At 43.2% G+C, this 13,696-nt stretch overlaps 4 protein-coding genes across 5 annotated transcripts; 2 read left to right on the top strand and 2 right to left on the bottom strand.

Moving 5' to 3' along the window:
- Positions 1 to 205: 205 nt before the first annotated feature.
- nr2c2ap (nuclear receptor 2C2-associated protein) lies at positions 206 to 2,436 on the top strand. The gene is made up of 5 exons (XM_068702405.1): positions 206 to 297; positions 516 to 606; positions 1,087 to 1,192; positions 1,336 to 1,403; positions 1,955 to 2,436. The coding sequence occupies exons 1-5, from the start codon at positions 260 to 262 to the stop codon at positions 2,075 to 2,077; spliced, it is 426 nt and encodes a 141-aa protein (XP_068558506.1). The 5' UTR covers positions 206 to 259; the 3' UTR covers positions 2,078 to 2,436.
- rfxank (regulatory factor X-associated ankyrin-containing protein) lies at positions 2,395 to 5,541 on the bottom strand. Its single transcript, XM_068702402.1, has 9 exons — positions 5,308 to 5,541; positions 5,096 to 5,200; positions 4,849 to 4,959; positions 4,090 to 4,155; positions 3,877 to 3,977; positions 3,190 to 3,315; positions 2,994 to 3,060; positions 2,836 to 2,916; positions 2,395 to 2,727 (listed from the first exon to the last, which is right to left on the bottom strand). Exons 2-9 carry the CDS (start codon positions 5,193 to 5,195, stop codon positions 2,675 to 2,677), a joined length of 705 nt encoding a protein of 234 aa, XP_068558503.1. The 5' UTR covers positions 5,196 to 5,200; positions 5,308 to 5,541; the 3' UTR covers positions 2,395 to 2,674.
- A 48-nt stretch (positions 5,542 to 5,589) lies between these two features.
- borcs8 (BLOC-1 related complex subunit 8) lies at positions 5,590 to 9,857 on the top strand. 2 transcript variants are annotated; one of them, XM_068702403.1, is made up of 6 exons: positions 5,591 to 5,723; positions 5,945 to 6,057; positions 6,663 to 6,727; positions 6,806 to 6,913; positions 7,446 to 7,537; positions 9,040 to 9,857. In XM_068702403.1, exons 1-5 carry the CDS (start codon positions 5,687 to 5,689, stop codon positions 7,513 to 7,515), a joined length of 393 nt encoding a protein of 130 aa, XP_068558504.1. In that variant the 5' UTR covers positions 5,591 to 5,686; the 3' UTR covers positions 7,516 to 7,537; positions 9,040 to 9,857. The 2 variants fall into 2 exon arrangements, with proteins under 2 accessions (XP_068558505.1, XP_068558504.1); XM_068702404.1 differs by lacking the exon at positions 7,446 to 7,537 and having other exon boundaries at positions 5,590 to 5,723.
- On the bottom strand, positions 7,523 to 11,858 carry tmem221 (transmembrane protein 221). The gene is made up of 3 exons (XM_068702401.1): positions 11,211 to 11,858; positions 9,612 to 9,697; positions 7,523 to 8,753 (listed from the first exon to the last, which is right to left on the bottom strand). Exons 1-3 carry the CDS (start codon positions 11,510 to 11,512, stop codon positions 8,188 to 8,190), a joined length of 954 nt encoding a protein of 317 aa, XP_068558502.1. The 5' UTR covers positions 11,513 to 11,858; the 3' UTR covers positions 7,523 to 8,187.
- Between the last annotated feature and the right edge of the window lie 1,838 nt (positions 11,859 to 13,696).

The following is a 13,696-nucleotide window of genomic DNA, read 5'->3' as shown; positions in this document are numbered from 1 at the left end:
CCAGACTATTGGGCACACAAGGTAGCAAGAGTCGAATTAAATTTAATGTTTTATGCTCTTAAATATTCATTACGAACTGCCGAACGGGACACTTAGAAGAAAATGAAACGGCTACAACCGCCATTCAAAATGTGGACGGTACGGGGCTTCCATCTAGTGGCGGGAAGAGAAACAAGCCGCCCGTTAACGCCACTGTCGTAAAAAAAAGAAAAACAAGTAGCGTTGCTTTACGGTTATTTGTAATTTAAAAAAATTCGACATGGCATCCTCGTTGATTTGCAGCGAAACTCAAAGCAGGTAAATACAAACTATAGATGGATTATTTTTAATCATTAAGACGTAGTTAATGGATTTAACTGTCGTGTTTTAAACGGCTGCCTCTCATTAATACAACACGAAACGACTCGTAGATGTTCTGCTGTAACAATATGTCAGCCTCCCTTTTCGCTAGCAGCGGTGTAAACTGAACCAAATGGGATTTTTTTTTTGCGGGGGGGGATTGTTTCCTGTTTCAGGGTGAGTTCAGTGCTCAACAGAGACGTGAAGCAGTATGGAAAGAAGTACATGTTCGACTGCAACGAAGAGACGTGCTGGAACTCTGACCAGGTAGAACTACAGCTGTATCCCAGCATCACAGTACACTCATTGTACTGTCTTACGTTCATTTCAAGTACATTAATGCTCTCTTCTTCACCGGTCTTCCAAAATTGTCATAGTATGTTTTGCAGTTAATATACAAGAAACCGACATGCAATAGTTAGTATATGAACAGGAAATCATTTCTGCGACTTTAGAATGCCACATAAACTAATACAGTCTATTCTTAAACTTCTCCAGATGTGCACAATGTTTTTTTGTTTTTTTAAAAATGTACTAGTATGAATCAGTTTCACCACCAAACACAATTTGTTTTAGTATTTTGCAGCTTCTTTTTCCTGCATTGCATTGTGGGAGACTAGTGTGCACGCTCAAAAATTAAACATTTGTTAGAATGCACCACAGCTGATTAACACGTATCTAGTAATCGTTCCAGCGTGAACACACTAGACATACAAATTCTAAAATTCTGCGTCGTGTCTTTGACAGGGTGAATGTCAGTGGGTGTTTCTGGAGTTCCCCCAATCGGTCAAGGTGTCTGAGTTAAAGGTCCAGTTCCAGGGAGGCTTCTCAGCAAAAACGTGCAGACTAGACGGTAAAACTCACACGTTCTCCGGCTGTAAGCCTCATCGCAAATTTAGTTTCCTGATGTGATTATCCATCGCCCTCTGGTTTTAGTGTTTTTATTCTATTACAGACATGATGTTGGATGAATGATTCTCCACTTGTTTCCCGCAGGTTGCCCAAAAGATGGAGCATTTACAGAGATCAGCAATTTTTATCCAGAGGACGACAACTCTCTTCAGATATCCTTCACTCTTACTGCAACACATCATTATTTACCAGTAATCAATGTAGCTATATATATTGTATTTAAAAGGTACAGTGTGTAGGATTAAGGGGGATCTATTAGCAGAAATAGAATATATTATTCATAACTGTGTTTAATCACCTGAAACTAAGCATCATCATGTTTTTGTTTGCTTAGAATGATCCCTGATCTCCAGAGGGCCTTTCGCGTTTTTTACGTTCCCTTGCAGGCCACCGTAGTTCTTCCACACGCTTGGGAAAGGAGAGGTGAGCGGAGAGGTGTTCAGTTGGTTGCAACCTCACCACTAGAGGCCACTAAATCCTATCAGACCAGTTTGTTTAACATAACAGTAAATGCGATTCTGCTTTAATACATTCAGACTCAGCCTGTCATCACCAGGGTAATTACAGCAGCTGTACCTGTCACGCTTAAAAATAGCAGCGCGTTTCCTGTTAGATGGTTCATAATACGTATCGGACAATATTTGTCCTGGACATGCTTTCTCATTATCGCCCATGCTTATCTTGTTCTTAACTCCACACCCACAGCTTTCCCATACAGGAGGCCTCTGCAGTGGACAAAGTAAAAATAAAGTTTGAGAATAGCGCCGACTTTTTTGGGAGGATAATCGTTTATTCCTTGGACGTCCTGGGAGAAAAAGCCTCGTGACCATTTTGCTTCCTTTTTTTTTTTTTTTTTTTTTTTTTAACATTCTGCTCGTGAGAGAGGAAGTGGCTCCTGAGTAAAGTACAGGGTGCACGACGGTGTGGTGGCACTTAAGGGAAACATGTCATCTGTGCTGCCACCGCCGTGAACTGATGTGAATGTGGCCTTTTTTGGTATGGACGCTCTCAGGGATCTGTGGAGCCATCCTCACCCCTCAAACACAGATTTAATGAGTTTCTTGTGATTTTATTAAGAACACTTGAAATCATGCTCCCTGTACTTATATCGTGCCTTTTTTGAGTTGAAGTGCCATTCCAGTGGAGTATAAAAATACATTTTTATTAAAAACTTGTTCACATTCATTTTTTTTTTTGTTGCCTTTCAACCAAACAAAAACTGCATTTTAGTCCTTAGTCCATTATAATACATACAATGGAAAGCATCCAAATGGAATAAACTATAAAATAAAAGTAGTTTCCCCAGTGTAAATGTCTCTGCGTATGCACCGATCTATACGGTCTTGGTCACCTCACCACCGACGATCGCTGGTCGTCTTGAGATCAACTGCCTCCGGCTGCGCTTTCCAGTTTTACACTAGTGTCACGGTGGTGGCTTGTAGAGTTTCAGGATATGGTCCTCCAGCACTTTCTGAACTAAGGAAACAAAAGAAAGGAACAGGTGGATTCAGCGAAAACAATTTCACAGTAACCTTTCATGAAAAGAAAACCCCTATTTGTCAGGTTTAATAAGACAAGACGTACTCTTCTTGTGTCCAAGGGCTACAGCCAAGGCCATCGGGCTGTACCCAGAGTCGGACTCGATCGTCATGTCTGCCCCTTTGGCTGAAAGAGAGGACGGTAATTAATAAAGCATTGAAACGGAATTGATCGGGACTTCACATCTTAGACACGCAATGTACCTAAAAGTGCCTCTACGCATTTGATGTGGTTCCCTCGCACGGCGTAAAGGAGAGGAGTTCCACCGTTCTGAGGAAATAAAACAAAAACGTAGATCACGTTGTAGTTCTATTTGAATGTCAATGTGTGTTGGCTTGCTGTAACTTATTCATCTTGTGGACCTGTGATGACATGTCGGATGTAAAGAACGTTGTGTACCCAGTCAAAGGCGTCGATGTCCACTCCATGTCTGAGAAGAGACTCAACAATGTCCACATAGCCTCCAGAGCTGGCCAGTGTCAGGGCGCTCTCCCGCTCCCTCGCAATGGTTTTGGGGTCTGCGCCCTAAAAGAAAAAAATCCCAGAAACATCAGTGAGAGAGTGGATGTCTGTCTGTACATGTCTGTCTGTACATGTCTGTCTATGTCTGTCTGTGCATGTCTGTCTGTGCATGTGTGTCTGTACATGTGTGTCTGTACATGTCTGTCTGTGCGTGTCTGTCTGTGCGTGTCTGTCTGTGCGTGTCTGTCTGTACATGTGTGTCCGTACATGTCTGTCCGTACATGTCTGTCTGTGCATGTCTGTCTGTACATGTGTGTCTGTGCATGTCTGTCTGTGCATGTCTGTCTGTGCGTGTCTGTCTGTGCGTGTCTGTCTGTGCATGTCTGTCTGTGCATGTCTGTCTGTGCATGTCTGTTTGTACGTGTCTGTCTGTGCGTGTCTGTCTGTGCATGTCTGTCTGTGCATGTCTGTCTGTACGTGTCTGTCTGTGCGTGTCTGTCTGTGCATGTCTGTCTGTGCATGTCTGTCTGTACATGTCTGTCTGTACATGTCTGTTTGGACATGTCTGTCTGTACATGTCTGTCTGTGCATGTCTGTCTGGACGACAGTCGCTCGCTTTCTAACCTTTTCCAAGAGGAAATCCACCACCGCTTTCTCCCCGAACGCCGCGGCCCACATGAGAGGCGTGAAGCCTCGCTCGTCCTGTTTGCTCAGCAGAGAACCATCTGCAAAAAATAAAAACGGGTCACGGTGCATCGGTGGGATTTTTTTTTTCTGCGATTTAAAGGCCGACATTTGCCTTCTGCTATACTGCTGAGTGACATCCAGACCTCTCACCTTTAGTCAGGTGTGCAGCCACTTGTGAAACCTCGCCTTGAGCTGCCAACTGGTGGATGGACAGAGCTGAAGGAAGAAAAAATGATTTGACTTCAAATGCTCAAGACAGTGAATATACCAGTGTTGGGGAGTAAACTTGTTTTTATAAAAATGCATTTTGCAGTATCCTTGCTGGTATTTCCACACCATTCATATTTGCAGAGTGATTCAAGTCGTTTAATTACATTTCTTTGCCATTTTTTGTGTAGTTAACTACTGAAACTGCCATAAAAAGGAAATTATTTTTTTATTTTTTATTGTACCATTGATTCTCTAATGTAATTAAAACCCCCCTTTGACCCGTCCCCCTTTTATTTCAATGCATTTGTCAGGGAGTCCCATATTTTTTAGACTAGAGCTCAAGTCGGTCAAATGGTCTAGAAGGGGGCAAGTTAAATATTTTCAGTGTGGGGTTTTTATTTATTATTTTGTTTATGTACGACCTGTGAACAAGTGTGCACACAAATTATATTTAGTATTATATTTTCTTATAATTTCGTTTGTTACTTTGAGCTTCTTTTCTTTTTTTACAAAGTAGTTTAAACTACTTTTTCCAAGTAGCTTTATGTAACCAAACTAAATGTATTACTACGGTAGCTTTGCTGTAGCTAAACTTCCTGTAGTTTGAAGTAATTAGTAGTTTCCCCAAACACTGTTAAATATCATGCCTGCTTGTGTTTCTGTAAGTACTTTGCCTGCAGAGCATCCTTGTCTACTCACAGTCTAATGTTGCAGGGCGCGCAGTAACCTCGTTCCCACGCTGCTTGTTGGTCAGAGTGGTGGAGTGGATGAGCAAACCCTCTTCATCCACATCCATGTTTTCAGGAGACACTGGCCCAAGAAGACAAACCACAGCCGGGTCAGTGAAAGCACCACTGTTTAGTCGGTTGATTTTTAAGACTCCAAACATAACGGGTAACATATGTTTATTAAACGTTTAAAATAAAAAAAAAAAATGCACGGATACCATTGGACCCCTCATCTCTGGAGTCGGATGGACGAACATTAGCGTTAGATGACTGAACACGTTGGCCATCTGCAACCTCTTCATCACCTCTGGCCTCCATGATCACTGCAACACAAACACGACACGGACTACTAAATAACCCGGTGCTGCCTTCAAAAGGGAAAAAGTAGACAAAAGTACTTTTAAAAAAGCCAGTTGCATTGTCCACTCACCACATCCAGCCGCACAGTCTAATTTGCGCCAACTTCCTTTAGGGAAAACTGAAAGTAAATTGTTTCGAGTTGCACGACGGGTGCGTTGATGGCCATCGACGTGCACCGAGGTTACGTATCGCTCAGTAAATTATCTATTTCATTAATCTATTATTTTAACAAAAGAAACACGCTTTGCTTCAACCCGTGTCACGTATCACAGCGTTCGGCACTATTTTCGAGGAAGAACCGATTTTCTCATAATCGATATTTCCGCCCGGAATATTATCGTGTGACACATGACAACAACAACACGGAAGAAGCCGGAATCAGCTGACACAAGTCCAGTACAGCGGCATTGTTTTGTTATTATTTCTGACTGACATTACCCGCCTGCACTATGGAGGACCAGGAGATGCAACTGAAAGTGAGACGAGGTAAACAAATGAACCGGAATACATCTTACCTCATTGTTAGCTCGCAGCGCTGCAGTTAAGCTAGTAGCTAGCTTGTTAGCTCACGTTAGCCGCTAAGCTAAAGCTATAACGCCAGCACTGTGTTTACGTCGTTGTTTGTCCACGTCCCATGCCGCTGGGCGTTGTTTTTGTTCTTTTTCTAACATGGGCCGTGTGTTGTCTGCACGTATTTGACCACACAGTGTCTGACAAATTCACGGAGAGCATGTACGTGCTGGCTAACGAGCCGTCAGTGGCTCTCTACAGACTGCAGGAACACGTCAGGAGGTCGCTGCCTGAGCTGGTGCAACACAAGGTATTCACCCTGGGACATGTTGGAGAAAAAAACTAAACAAAAAGCAAGTTAAGGGGCAAAACAAACTATGAAAGTGTACAATATTCTATTCTGTTAGACACTGAGTAACATTACTTTAGACTGCTGCTGTTAATCTCACTTTATCATGTCAATTGTCTCAAGATGCTCGTCTATAGTTTTATTATCTATTTTATTTTATGTACCTCCTTTTTATTTCCGTTACTTTCTCTCATTATCTGTATTTATTTCTACCATCGCTCCCCAACAAGTCATCCACGCCCTCATTTCCTCCAGTCTAGACCGCTGTAATCCATTAAAACACTCGTCTAAACGATGCAGCAGTTGCTACAGTCGGTGCAGAATGAAGCAGCAATGCTTCTCCCAAAACACTCGACGTAGGGAACGCATCGCTCCGGCCCCGCAGACGTATTACACCGGCCCCGCGCTCGTTACAGAGTTCAGTTACAGATTCTATAGATTATTTATAAATCCCTGTATGCTATGGCTGCGCTTTGACATTTCAAAAGTTTGAACCCCTTATTCTGCTTGAATGTTGTTCAAAGTTATGAATATTTGATGGTTTTATGTTGTAATTCCTCACACAGACTGACATGCAGAGCTGGGAGGAGCAGAGTCAAGGAGCCATCTACTCCGTAGAGTATGCATGCAGGTGAGGAGAGGCCTACGTTTCTGCTGTCACGTCACGACTGTTAACACTTTCATTGATCTGTTGTTGTTGTTTCTGCAGCGCCGTGAAGAGCATGACGAACAGCAGCCTGTACTTCAAAAACATTGACGGCCTCCTCCGTCAAGCAATCAGCATGAAGGAACAGATTAGCAACTCTCAAGGACGCAGGTAGGAGGCAGCAGCGAACATGAGTGAGACCCGGTGATGTGAAGTGTAGGGAGGTGAAATGTGAAAGCAACAAAAATGCTCCAATTTAGACGTACAGCGGCTTCCATATACGACACGTACATAATAGAGAAGTAGTGGAACGTGTATCTACAGAACTCAATGCCCTCATCTCTCAAGTGTTAGGGTTATACTTGTTAATACAGGGATATTACTTTTGTGGCCACACCACCCACCCCAAAAGATTCACTTGTTCTTTCACATTTTCCCAAATCTCTTTGCATAATTAAGAGACAAAAGTTGTTTGTTTGTATTCATTCTTTGCAGCACATCATAGCTTTGTTCATATATAACCTTTGTTTCAGTTTGTTTTATTTGTAACAACTTTTTTTTTTTTTTTTCCTTTCAGTTTATGCCACTTTAACAGCCCAATAACTGCAAAAAATATGTATTCTTTTGTGGTTAATTGGAGCTTCATGTTTTCAGTTTTGTCTTTTGCTGTCTTTTTATTTCCCCCACTGACTCCTGCATGAAGCTTACATGATGTGAGCCCCTCTCCCAGTCCCCTTGTCTCTGCTCCACATGCCCCCTCCGCTTCCTCATGACCACTGGACTGAGGTGTCCAAGGTTAGTATTTCCTCCAGACAACAACAATAATCACAATTCAGGCCTGTGTTATGTATCTTCTTTTACAGAAATGATTGAAATGTGCATTTAAATGACATTTAAAGCTAACGGGTTGTTTTTTGTAAACATTTTAATCTCCTTTTTTAGGTCTTGAAAAACATCCTGCTTTCAAACTGAATTACATTTTCTAAAGTGTATTAATCGGTTGATATGAAACATTGAACAAAACATAACAGAAACTGCACATTGTGCACAAATATTTGGCAAAAAAGCCACCATATACAGCAGGATAAAGTATTCACATTATTACAATTAAAGCTATACGTTTTCCAGATTGATACTTGGGCAACACTGGTGAGTTTGAAATCAAGCTCATTCACCAAAACACTACATATTCAAAAGTTGTGCTCAATATGTTTTTTTTTCATCAAATTTAAAAATGCGTTACAATCCGAACAGGAGAAATCAGTTGATGAAGGTGAACGCGTTGGTTTCTCACGTTGTCTGCGATCTGTTAGGATGAACATACTGAGTGAAAAGGGACAAACGGTTCTACGCCTGTTTGAATCGACTCGTCTGTTAGCAGTCCTCTTGTGCTCGGTGCTTAAAGGTCAGCAGTGTCTTTAACCACAAGCTCTGCTTCCTTCGTGTCAAACGAGAGTCGAGTCTTTCGCGGAAATCCCTGACTTGCGCGCGAGGACGCTCCTCATCTCATTGTTGACCCCGTTCCAGGGTTTAGCCTGGGCCTGCAGAATACCGGATTCAGTAGACAGGGTCCTGTGCATTCGGGAGCCGCTGCCTCCGCTGCTGTAGCCGTCTTTATCGCTAGCGTGGCCCTGCGAGCCTCCGGGAGGAGAGTACTGCTGCTGCTGGTACTGCTGCTGCTGGTGCTGGTACTGCTGCTGCTGCCTCGGGTTGCCACACTGAGGGTAGGAGATCGGCTGCTGGAGGTGAGACTGGCTGCGGTGCATCCGCGGTTTGTCCACGCCAATCTTGAGCTCGCGGTGTCGGGAGACGGGCGTGTTGCCGCCGCCGCTGTGGTCGTTCTGGAAGAGGGTGTCGAGGTGGTCGCTGTGATGGGGCTTGGCGCCGCGAGAAGCTTTGACCAGAGTGTGGATCACAACGACCAGTAAGACGAAGATCCCCGAGGAGAGTACGCAAGCGCTCGCCATGCCCGTCTCCACCTCAAATATGAGGAGCATGAAGATGGACATGGCTGCAGAGGAGAAGAAGGAAACGGAGGATTGATATACACAGAAACACTAAATCAATGTTCATCTATTATTTAGTTCATCTGCAAAGAGCCTAATTATTTTCAAACAAAAGTTATTTTTTACTTGCATCTGGATTTGCTGCTAGTTTTTGCTTCACATTACTTGCTCCACAGCCAAGCAAGATGATGCTTTAAAAAAAAAAAAAAAAAAAGTGTTTGTTTAATGTTGTTGGAATGTCTTTTAAAGGCTGGCTATTCTTAGCTGAGTTGTTCTTGTGTTTATCTGCAGGAAGAGGACCATGGAGTCAGGCACGCAGAAGGACGGGGGAGAAAAGCACAGCGCTGGGATGTGACGACGCGACTTCCTGAGTCGCCGGCGTTGCTTCTACGGTCCCCCTTTCTCTGCTGCCTCTTGATTGAGGCTGAAGTGGGCGTCATAACGGCGACGCCTCCTCATCACAATGGAGCGACTGCCTCCAGTGACCCCCACCCACCCCCCACCCAGTACAAGCCGCTCAGTGGAACAGAGCAACACAGCGCTGCCAGGTTCAGCATTAAAAACACTTAAGTCATGGACGCTGCTCAAAGAATGCATTGTTCTCTCGGACTCGCTGGACGGACCAGAGAGAAAGCAGCAGTGCTGCCAGTGTTTTGGACACTAAGTCTTCAAGTCTTTTGTGAATTTGTTTTGTGAAAAGGCTTATAAAGGACCCTGCATGCAAATTCTAAAACACACAAGGAAAACATAGAAATGTGCGCTAGAAGGCAATAAGAGGTGCCTTTTATTTCAGGATTTGTTGCCAGATTGGGCAACAGAATCTTTAAAAAAAATAGATGTTTTCGGCTCTCTTTTCTTCTTACCTGCCAAGTAGACAGAAACCCCGAGGCAGAACAGTCCAATAGCCACGTGTCGCACAGCTCTGCTATCTAAAAGGAACCAGTCTGCTCTGTGGAAACAAATGTTGTATATTTCATATTGCGGCTCAGGCATGTTAACACTTTTAACATTGCTACTTTGATCAGTGCATAAATGAAGACAATTTCAGGCAACAATTTCTGTGTCGACAATTTTCTTTTGTGTGAGTTCATTAAAACTTTTTTGCTGTCCAGCTTTTCTTGGTCCTTTTTTTTTTTTTTTATTTCTTCCCTGTTAAGTTTCAGAACAGTAAGTCCTGAAACATTTGATTATTGTTTATGCGGGTACGTTTAAATGAAAAGCTCATTAGTATTCGCATTTTCTTGGAATGTACCCGTCTGTCAGTGGGGAGGTCCCGGGCTATGCTGCTGGATTTGTAAACCGACGTGGGAACGGGCCAGCTAGAGGCCGTGTGCTGGGTGAATAATGAGAGGAAGGCCATTGTTTTCGATGGGATTCATAGGGTTTGAGAGGTGGGGGGTCGGCCAACAGCATTGCGGTACGGGCCTCTGCACTCTTGACATGTGAGGAAGGCTCTTGTATACTTCTGAAACTGTGTTTTCTTTTAATGGAACTTAATGCGGTCCACCAGGATCTGCTGTGGTTTACAGACAACAATTAAAGAAGATCGTGTGGGCGCAGGAAGAAACACCGACTAAATAAAGAAAATGTTATTTTCCACTTATGAGAAAATAGGAGCCTATGCAGGATGCAATGCAGTTCTATAGCCTTTTATTAAGTATTACCTTTCTTAAAGCATGTTGTTTTTGTGAGGCATTTATTAAAGTCTGGGGGGGGGGGGGGGGTTATTTGAGGCTGTACTTTGTGGTGGTTTTGTTTTGCTCTACCTCAATATTAAAAGTTTGCTCATTTTCATATATGGACGAACACAACACAAACTACAGCCTCAAAAAAAGAGAATAAAGTTGGATTAGCATTCCTCCAACATCGAGTCAACAACATTTCAAATATAAGTAGGATTTATTAGGCTGCGGGATTTGCATTACATAACACAGAGGGGGTTATATTGCTGTTATTCACTTCACTTGAACAAGTAGTTAAAGTGAAATGAAAAGTTATGTGGCCACAGTGGCCACAAATTACTTTTACAGGATACTATTAATGCTAAAATGTAACGTAAGGCAAGTAAAGTAAGTGTTGACCAATGTTTGCTAATTAGCCATCGAAGCTAGCTCACTGTTAGCACAACACCACCTGAATTGAGCAATGGTCGGTTTTACTGCTTATAAATTCAAACTTTGTGTTTGTTTGTTAGAGAAATATGTTTGTTTTTTTATTTTAAAACGTACACAGTCTTGCTTTAAAGGTCGCTTTTCAGCATAACGGTTGATTTCCAGGTGCGTATTGATATCGCAATTAGCTTGAATGCTTAACGCCTTCAAAACTGACCGGAACTAGCTGTTTCTGAACTATTTGAGTGAACAAGTGAGTGAAGCGGCTGAAAGTGACGCCGCAGGTGTTTTTCTTTTATTGTTTTTTTTAAACGTGTGGTAGAAGAGCTGCGTCACATGCAGACTAAATACCTTTCAGTGTCCTCCTCTCCTCTGCAGACCTCTGTGGAGAAGTATCCGTGGAGGACACAGACCACCACGGAGCTTAAGTGGAGGCTGAGGGACAGAGCCGAGAGCACCGTGGACACGGGAAGCAGGACGGCCCAGATCTGAGCCGGTACGAGCGAGGAGGTGGACGGCGGGGACTCCTTCACGGCCGTCTGTTGAGACTGAAGCTGGAAAATCAAAACGACCGATAAAACAGACATGATGGCCGATAAGATCCCCAGTAAAGACAGAACTATTAGACACCGCTGGCTGTACTTGAGCGTCATCTTTATCCCGAATCTCAGGTTTTCTCCAGAGAATAACTAAAAAAAAGTGTCTCCTTCCCTGGGTCGGATTCTTTGATTAAAACTTCTCCGGTGGTGCGAAACTCCCAAAAAGTAGCGCCGGCATTGCAGTGTGAATAAAAAAAAGTTCCCCCCTCGCTCCCGTCGGGATGAATTGTGTGTTTTTTTTCCTCCCCAACATGCAGCAGTTTGCCTGTTGTGGTGGAGCGCCCTGCTGCTCAGTCTGAGCATGTGATGTGCTTTAAATCCCCAGATTAAAAACTTCGCAACAACAATGGACTTTTTTTTATTTTTTTTCTTCTTCTGGATCCTCGGAAACAATGCGTGGACGCGCTCCTGCATGGGAGAGAGGCAGAGCTGCACTGACCGCACTCAAAAACACCGTGACAGAACAAACAAAGGGCATGGAAACAGTGCAGCACCACTATACAAAAAAAAACACAACGTGTGCTCTAATTCAATTATAGAAATACAGAAATTACACCAAATGCATTAACTTCTAGGGCCTATTCTCCCACAAAACATGTCCATATTGTCTTTCCTGTGCTAATAGATTAGCCTACTTCCTCTGATATGATCCTTTCATCCTCATAAAGTGATTAAAGGATTATATAGTAGGCTACTTTTCAACAGGCCGTTTGATTGTCTTCTTACCAAATAGAAAAAAAAGAAAGAACCCGACATAATAAAATAAAGCTAAAATTAAAATGGGAATCCAAGTCCTGAAGTTTATTTCCTGTGCAAGATGAGCCCACGGCAGGTGTGCATTACAGCTATAACTTTTGAGGAATTTGCAGCAGCGGCCGCCTCAGCTCTTCATTGTAGAATACAACCTTTTATTCCTCGTGCAGCTCCTCTCTGCTTCTAATTAGCTTTGCCGTGGAAACATGCACATTTTACCTGGGATGCTCTTTTTATTTTGTACCATTGCAATCCACTTCTTTTTGTTATTCTCACTGCAACCGTGTTGTGACTTGTGTTACTTGTGCAGTATCTGCCTTATTTCTTTGTGTAGACTTCACATAGACGCTGGACCGCAAACGCCTCGACTTCTCGTCTGCGACTTGTGTTACAGAGGCTTTATTGTTCTGTGAGAGGTTGGGGTTTGATGGTGTGTGTGTGGGTGGGTGGGTGGGGGGGGGGGGGGGGGGGGGTGTTAGTAAAGGTGTAGCCCTTGATTCTGTTGAGATGTAGATAAGACCGAAGCTATAAAAGGTACACAATGTGAACAATTGCTCTCACACATGTACACTGACCATGGAGGCTATTTCTGAATTCGACAGCCTCACCGCATGCTCGAAAAGGTCCGCGGCTGATCTTGTCGAAAGCAGAAGTGAGAAGTTTCAGGAAAATGAAGAACAAGAAGAAAAAAAAGAAAGAAAGAAAATGGACTTGATACGGAAAGTTCTCAAAGTCACCTTAATCTCCCTCTCTCTGTACTCTATGGCTCCTTGCCTTTGGTGTTGTACCAGCAATATGGTTGTCATTCAGCCTTCGGTGCTTGATGGGGCTCCCACAGTGTTTAGCGTAAATGCACGGAGAGGAACACACTTGCACTGAGGAGGAAAGCTATAATTTCCTCTTCGGCTGCAGGTGATTAGCTGTATTTACACATGTGGGTCGGGCGCTATATTCTCTTGTCGGATTGACGGAGCCCCACGCAGATGAATCCTGGAGGTAAAGGCTGTGGTAGTCTGCAGGGATGTTGCTTAACTATTGCATCAGATGCACAGTTTGAGTTTACCTCTCGGGGATCTCTAATTGTGTGTGTGTGTGTGTGTGTGTGTGTGTGTGTGTGTGTGTTGACGTGTTTGTCTGTGTCTGTGTCTGTGTGTGTGTGTGTGTGTGTGTGTGTGTGTGTGTGTTGACGTGTTTGTCTGTGTCTGTGTCTGTGTCTGTGTGTGTGTGTGTGTGTGTGTGTGTGTGTGTCAGGGAGAAACAGAGTTGTTGTCCACACTTCCACAGATGATCTGTGCTATTAAATGTGTCGCTGTATTATATTTAGGAGTGCATTGTGTCACATCCCAAAAATAGTCAATAATGCAGCTCATGCAGAGATTCAGTTATTACCTCTAAATATATCTATTAAGCTGACAGCATGTCTGTTTTCCATTAGTGTCTTCGCTTTGCTTTTGAGCAATTTATTCCTCCATTTTTTTTTTTTTT

Source organism: Cebidichthys violaceus, unplaced genomic scaffold (genome assembly GCF_023349555.1).
Source record: "Cebidichthys violaceus isolate CVI_PGR_0920_01 unplaced genomic scaffold, fCebVio1.0.p SCAF_84, whole genome shotgun sequence".
Lineage (NCBI taxonomy): Eukaryota > Metazoa > Chordata > Actinopteri > Perciformes > Stichaeidae > Cebidichthys > Cebidichthys violaceus.
Note: the sequence above shows the minus strand (reverse complement) of the source record. Positions and strands in the feature narration are given on the sequence as shown.

Coding starts and splice junctions, on each gene's coding strand:
- nr2c2ap (XM_068702405.1), top strand. CDS start 260: ATGGCATCCTCGTTGATTTGCAGCGAAACTCAAAGCAG. Junction 298..515: donor TGCAGCGAAACTCAAAGCAG/GTAAATACAAAC, acceptor TTCCTGTTTCAG/GGTGAGTTCAGTGCTCAACA. Junction 1,404..1,954: donor AGGACGACAACTCTCTTCAG/ATATCCTTCACT, acceptor CTCCACACCCAC/AGCTTTCCCATACAGGAGGC.
- rfxank (XM_068702402.1), bottom strand. CDS start 5,195: ATGGAGGCCAGAGGTGATGAAGAGGTTGCAGATGGCCAACGTGTTCAG. Junction 3,978..4,089: donor GGCTGCACACCTGACTAAAG/GTGAGAGGTCTG, acceptor TATTTTTTGCAG/ATGGTTCTCTGCTGAGCAAA. Junction 3,061..3,189: donor ACATCGACGCCTTTGACTGG/GTACACAACGTT, acceptor TTATTTCCTCAG/AACGGTGGAACTCCTCTCCT.
- borcs8 (XM_068702403.1), top strand. CDS start 5,687: ATGGAGGACCAGGAGATGCAACTGAAAGTGAGACGAG. Junction 5,724..5,944: donor GCAACTGAAAGTGAGACGAG/GTAAACAAATGA, acceptor TTGACCACACAG/TGTCTGACAAATTCACGGAG. Junction 6,914..7,445: donor AGCAACTCTCAAGGACGCAG/GTAGGAGGCAGC, acceptor TCCTGCATGAAG/CTTACATGATGTGAGCCCCT.
- tmem221 (XM_068702401.1), bottom strand. CDS start 11,512: ATGACGCTCAAGTACAGCCAGCGGTGTCTAATAGTTCTGTCTTTACTG. Junction 9,698..11,210: donor GGAGAGGAGGACACTGAAAG/GTATTTAGTCTG, acceptor TTGTTTCCACAG/AGCAGACTGGTTCCTTTTAG. Junction 8,754..9,611: donor GGTTTCTGTCTACTTGGCAG/GTAAGAAGAAAA, acceptor TCTCCTCTGCAG/CCATGTCCATCTTCATGCTC.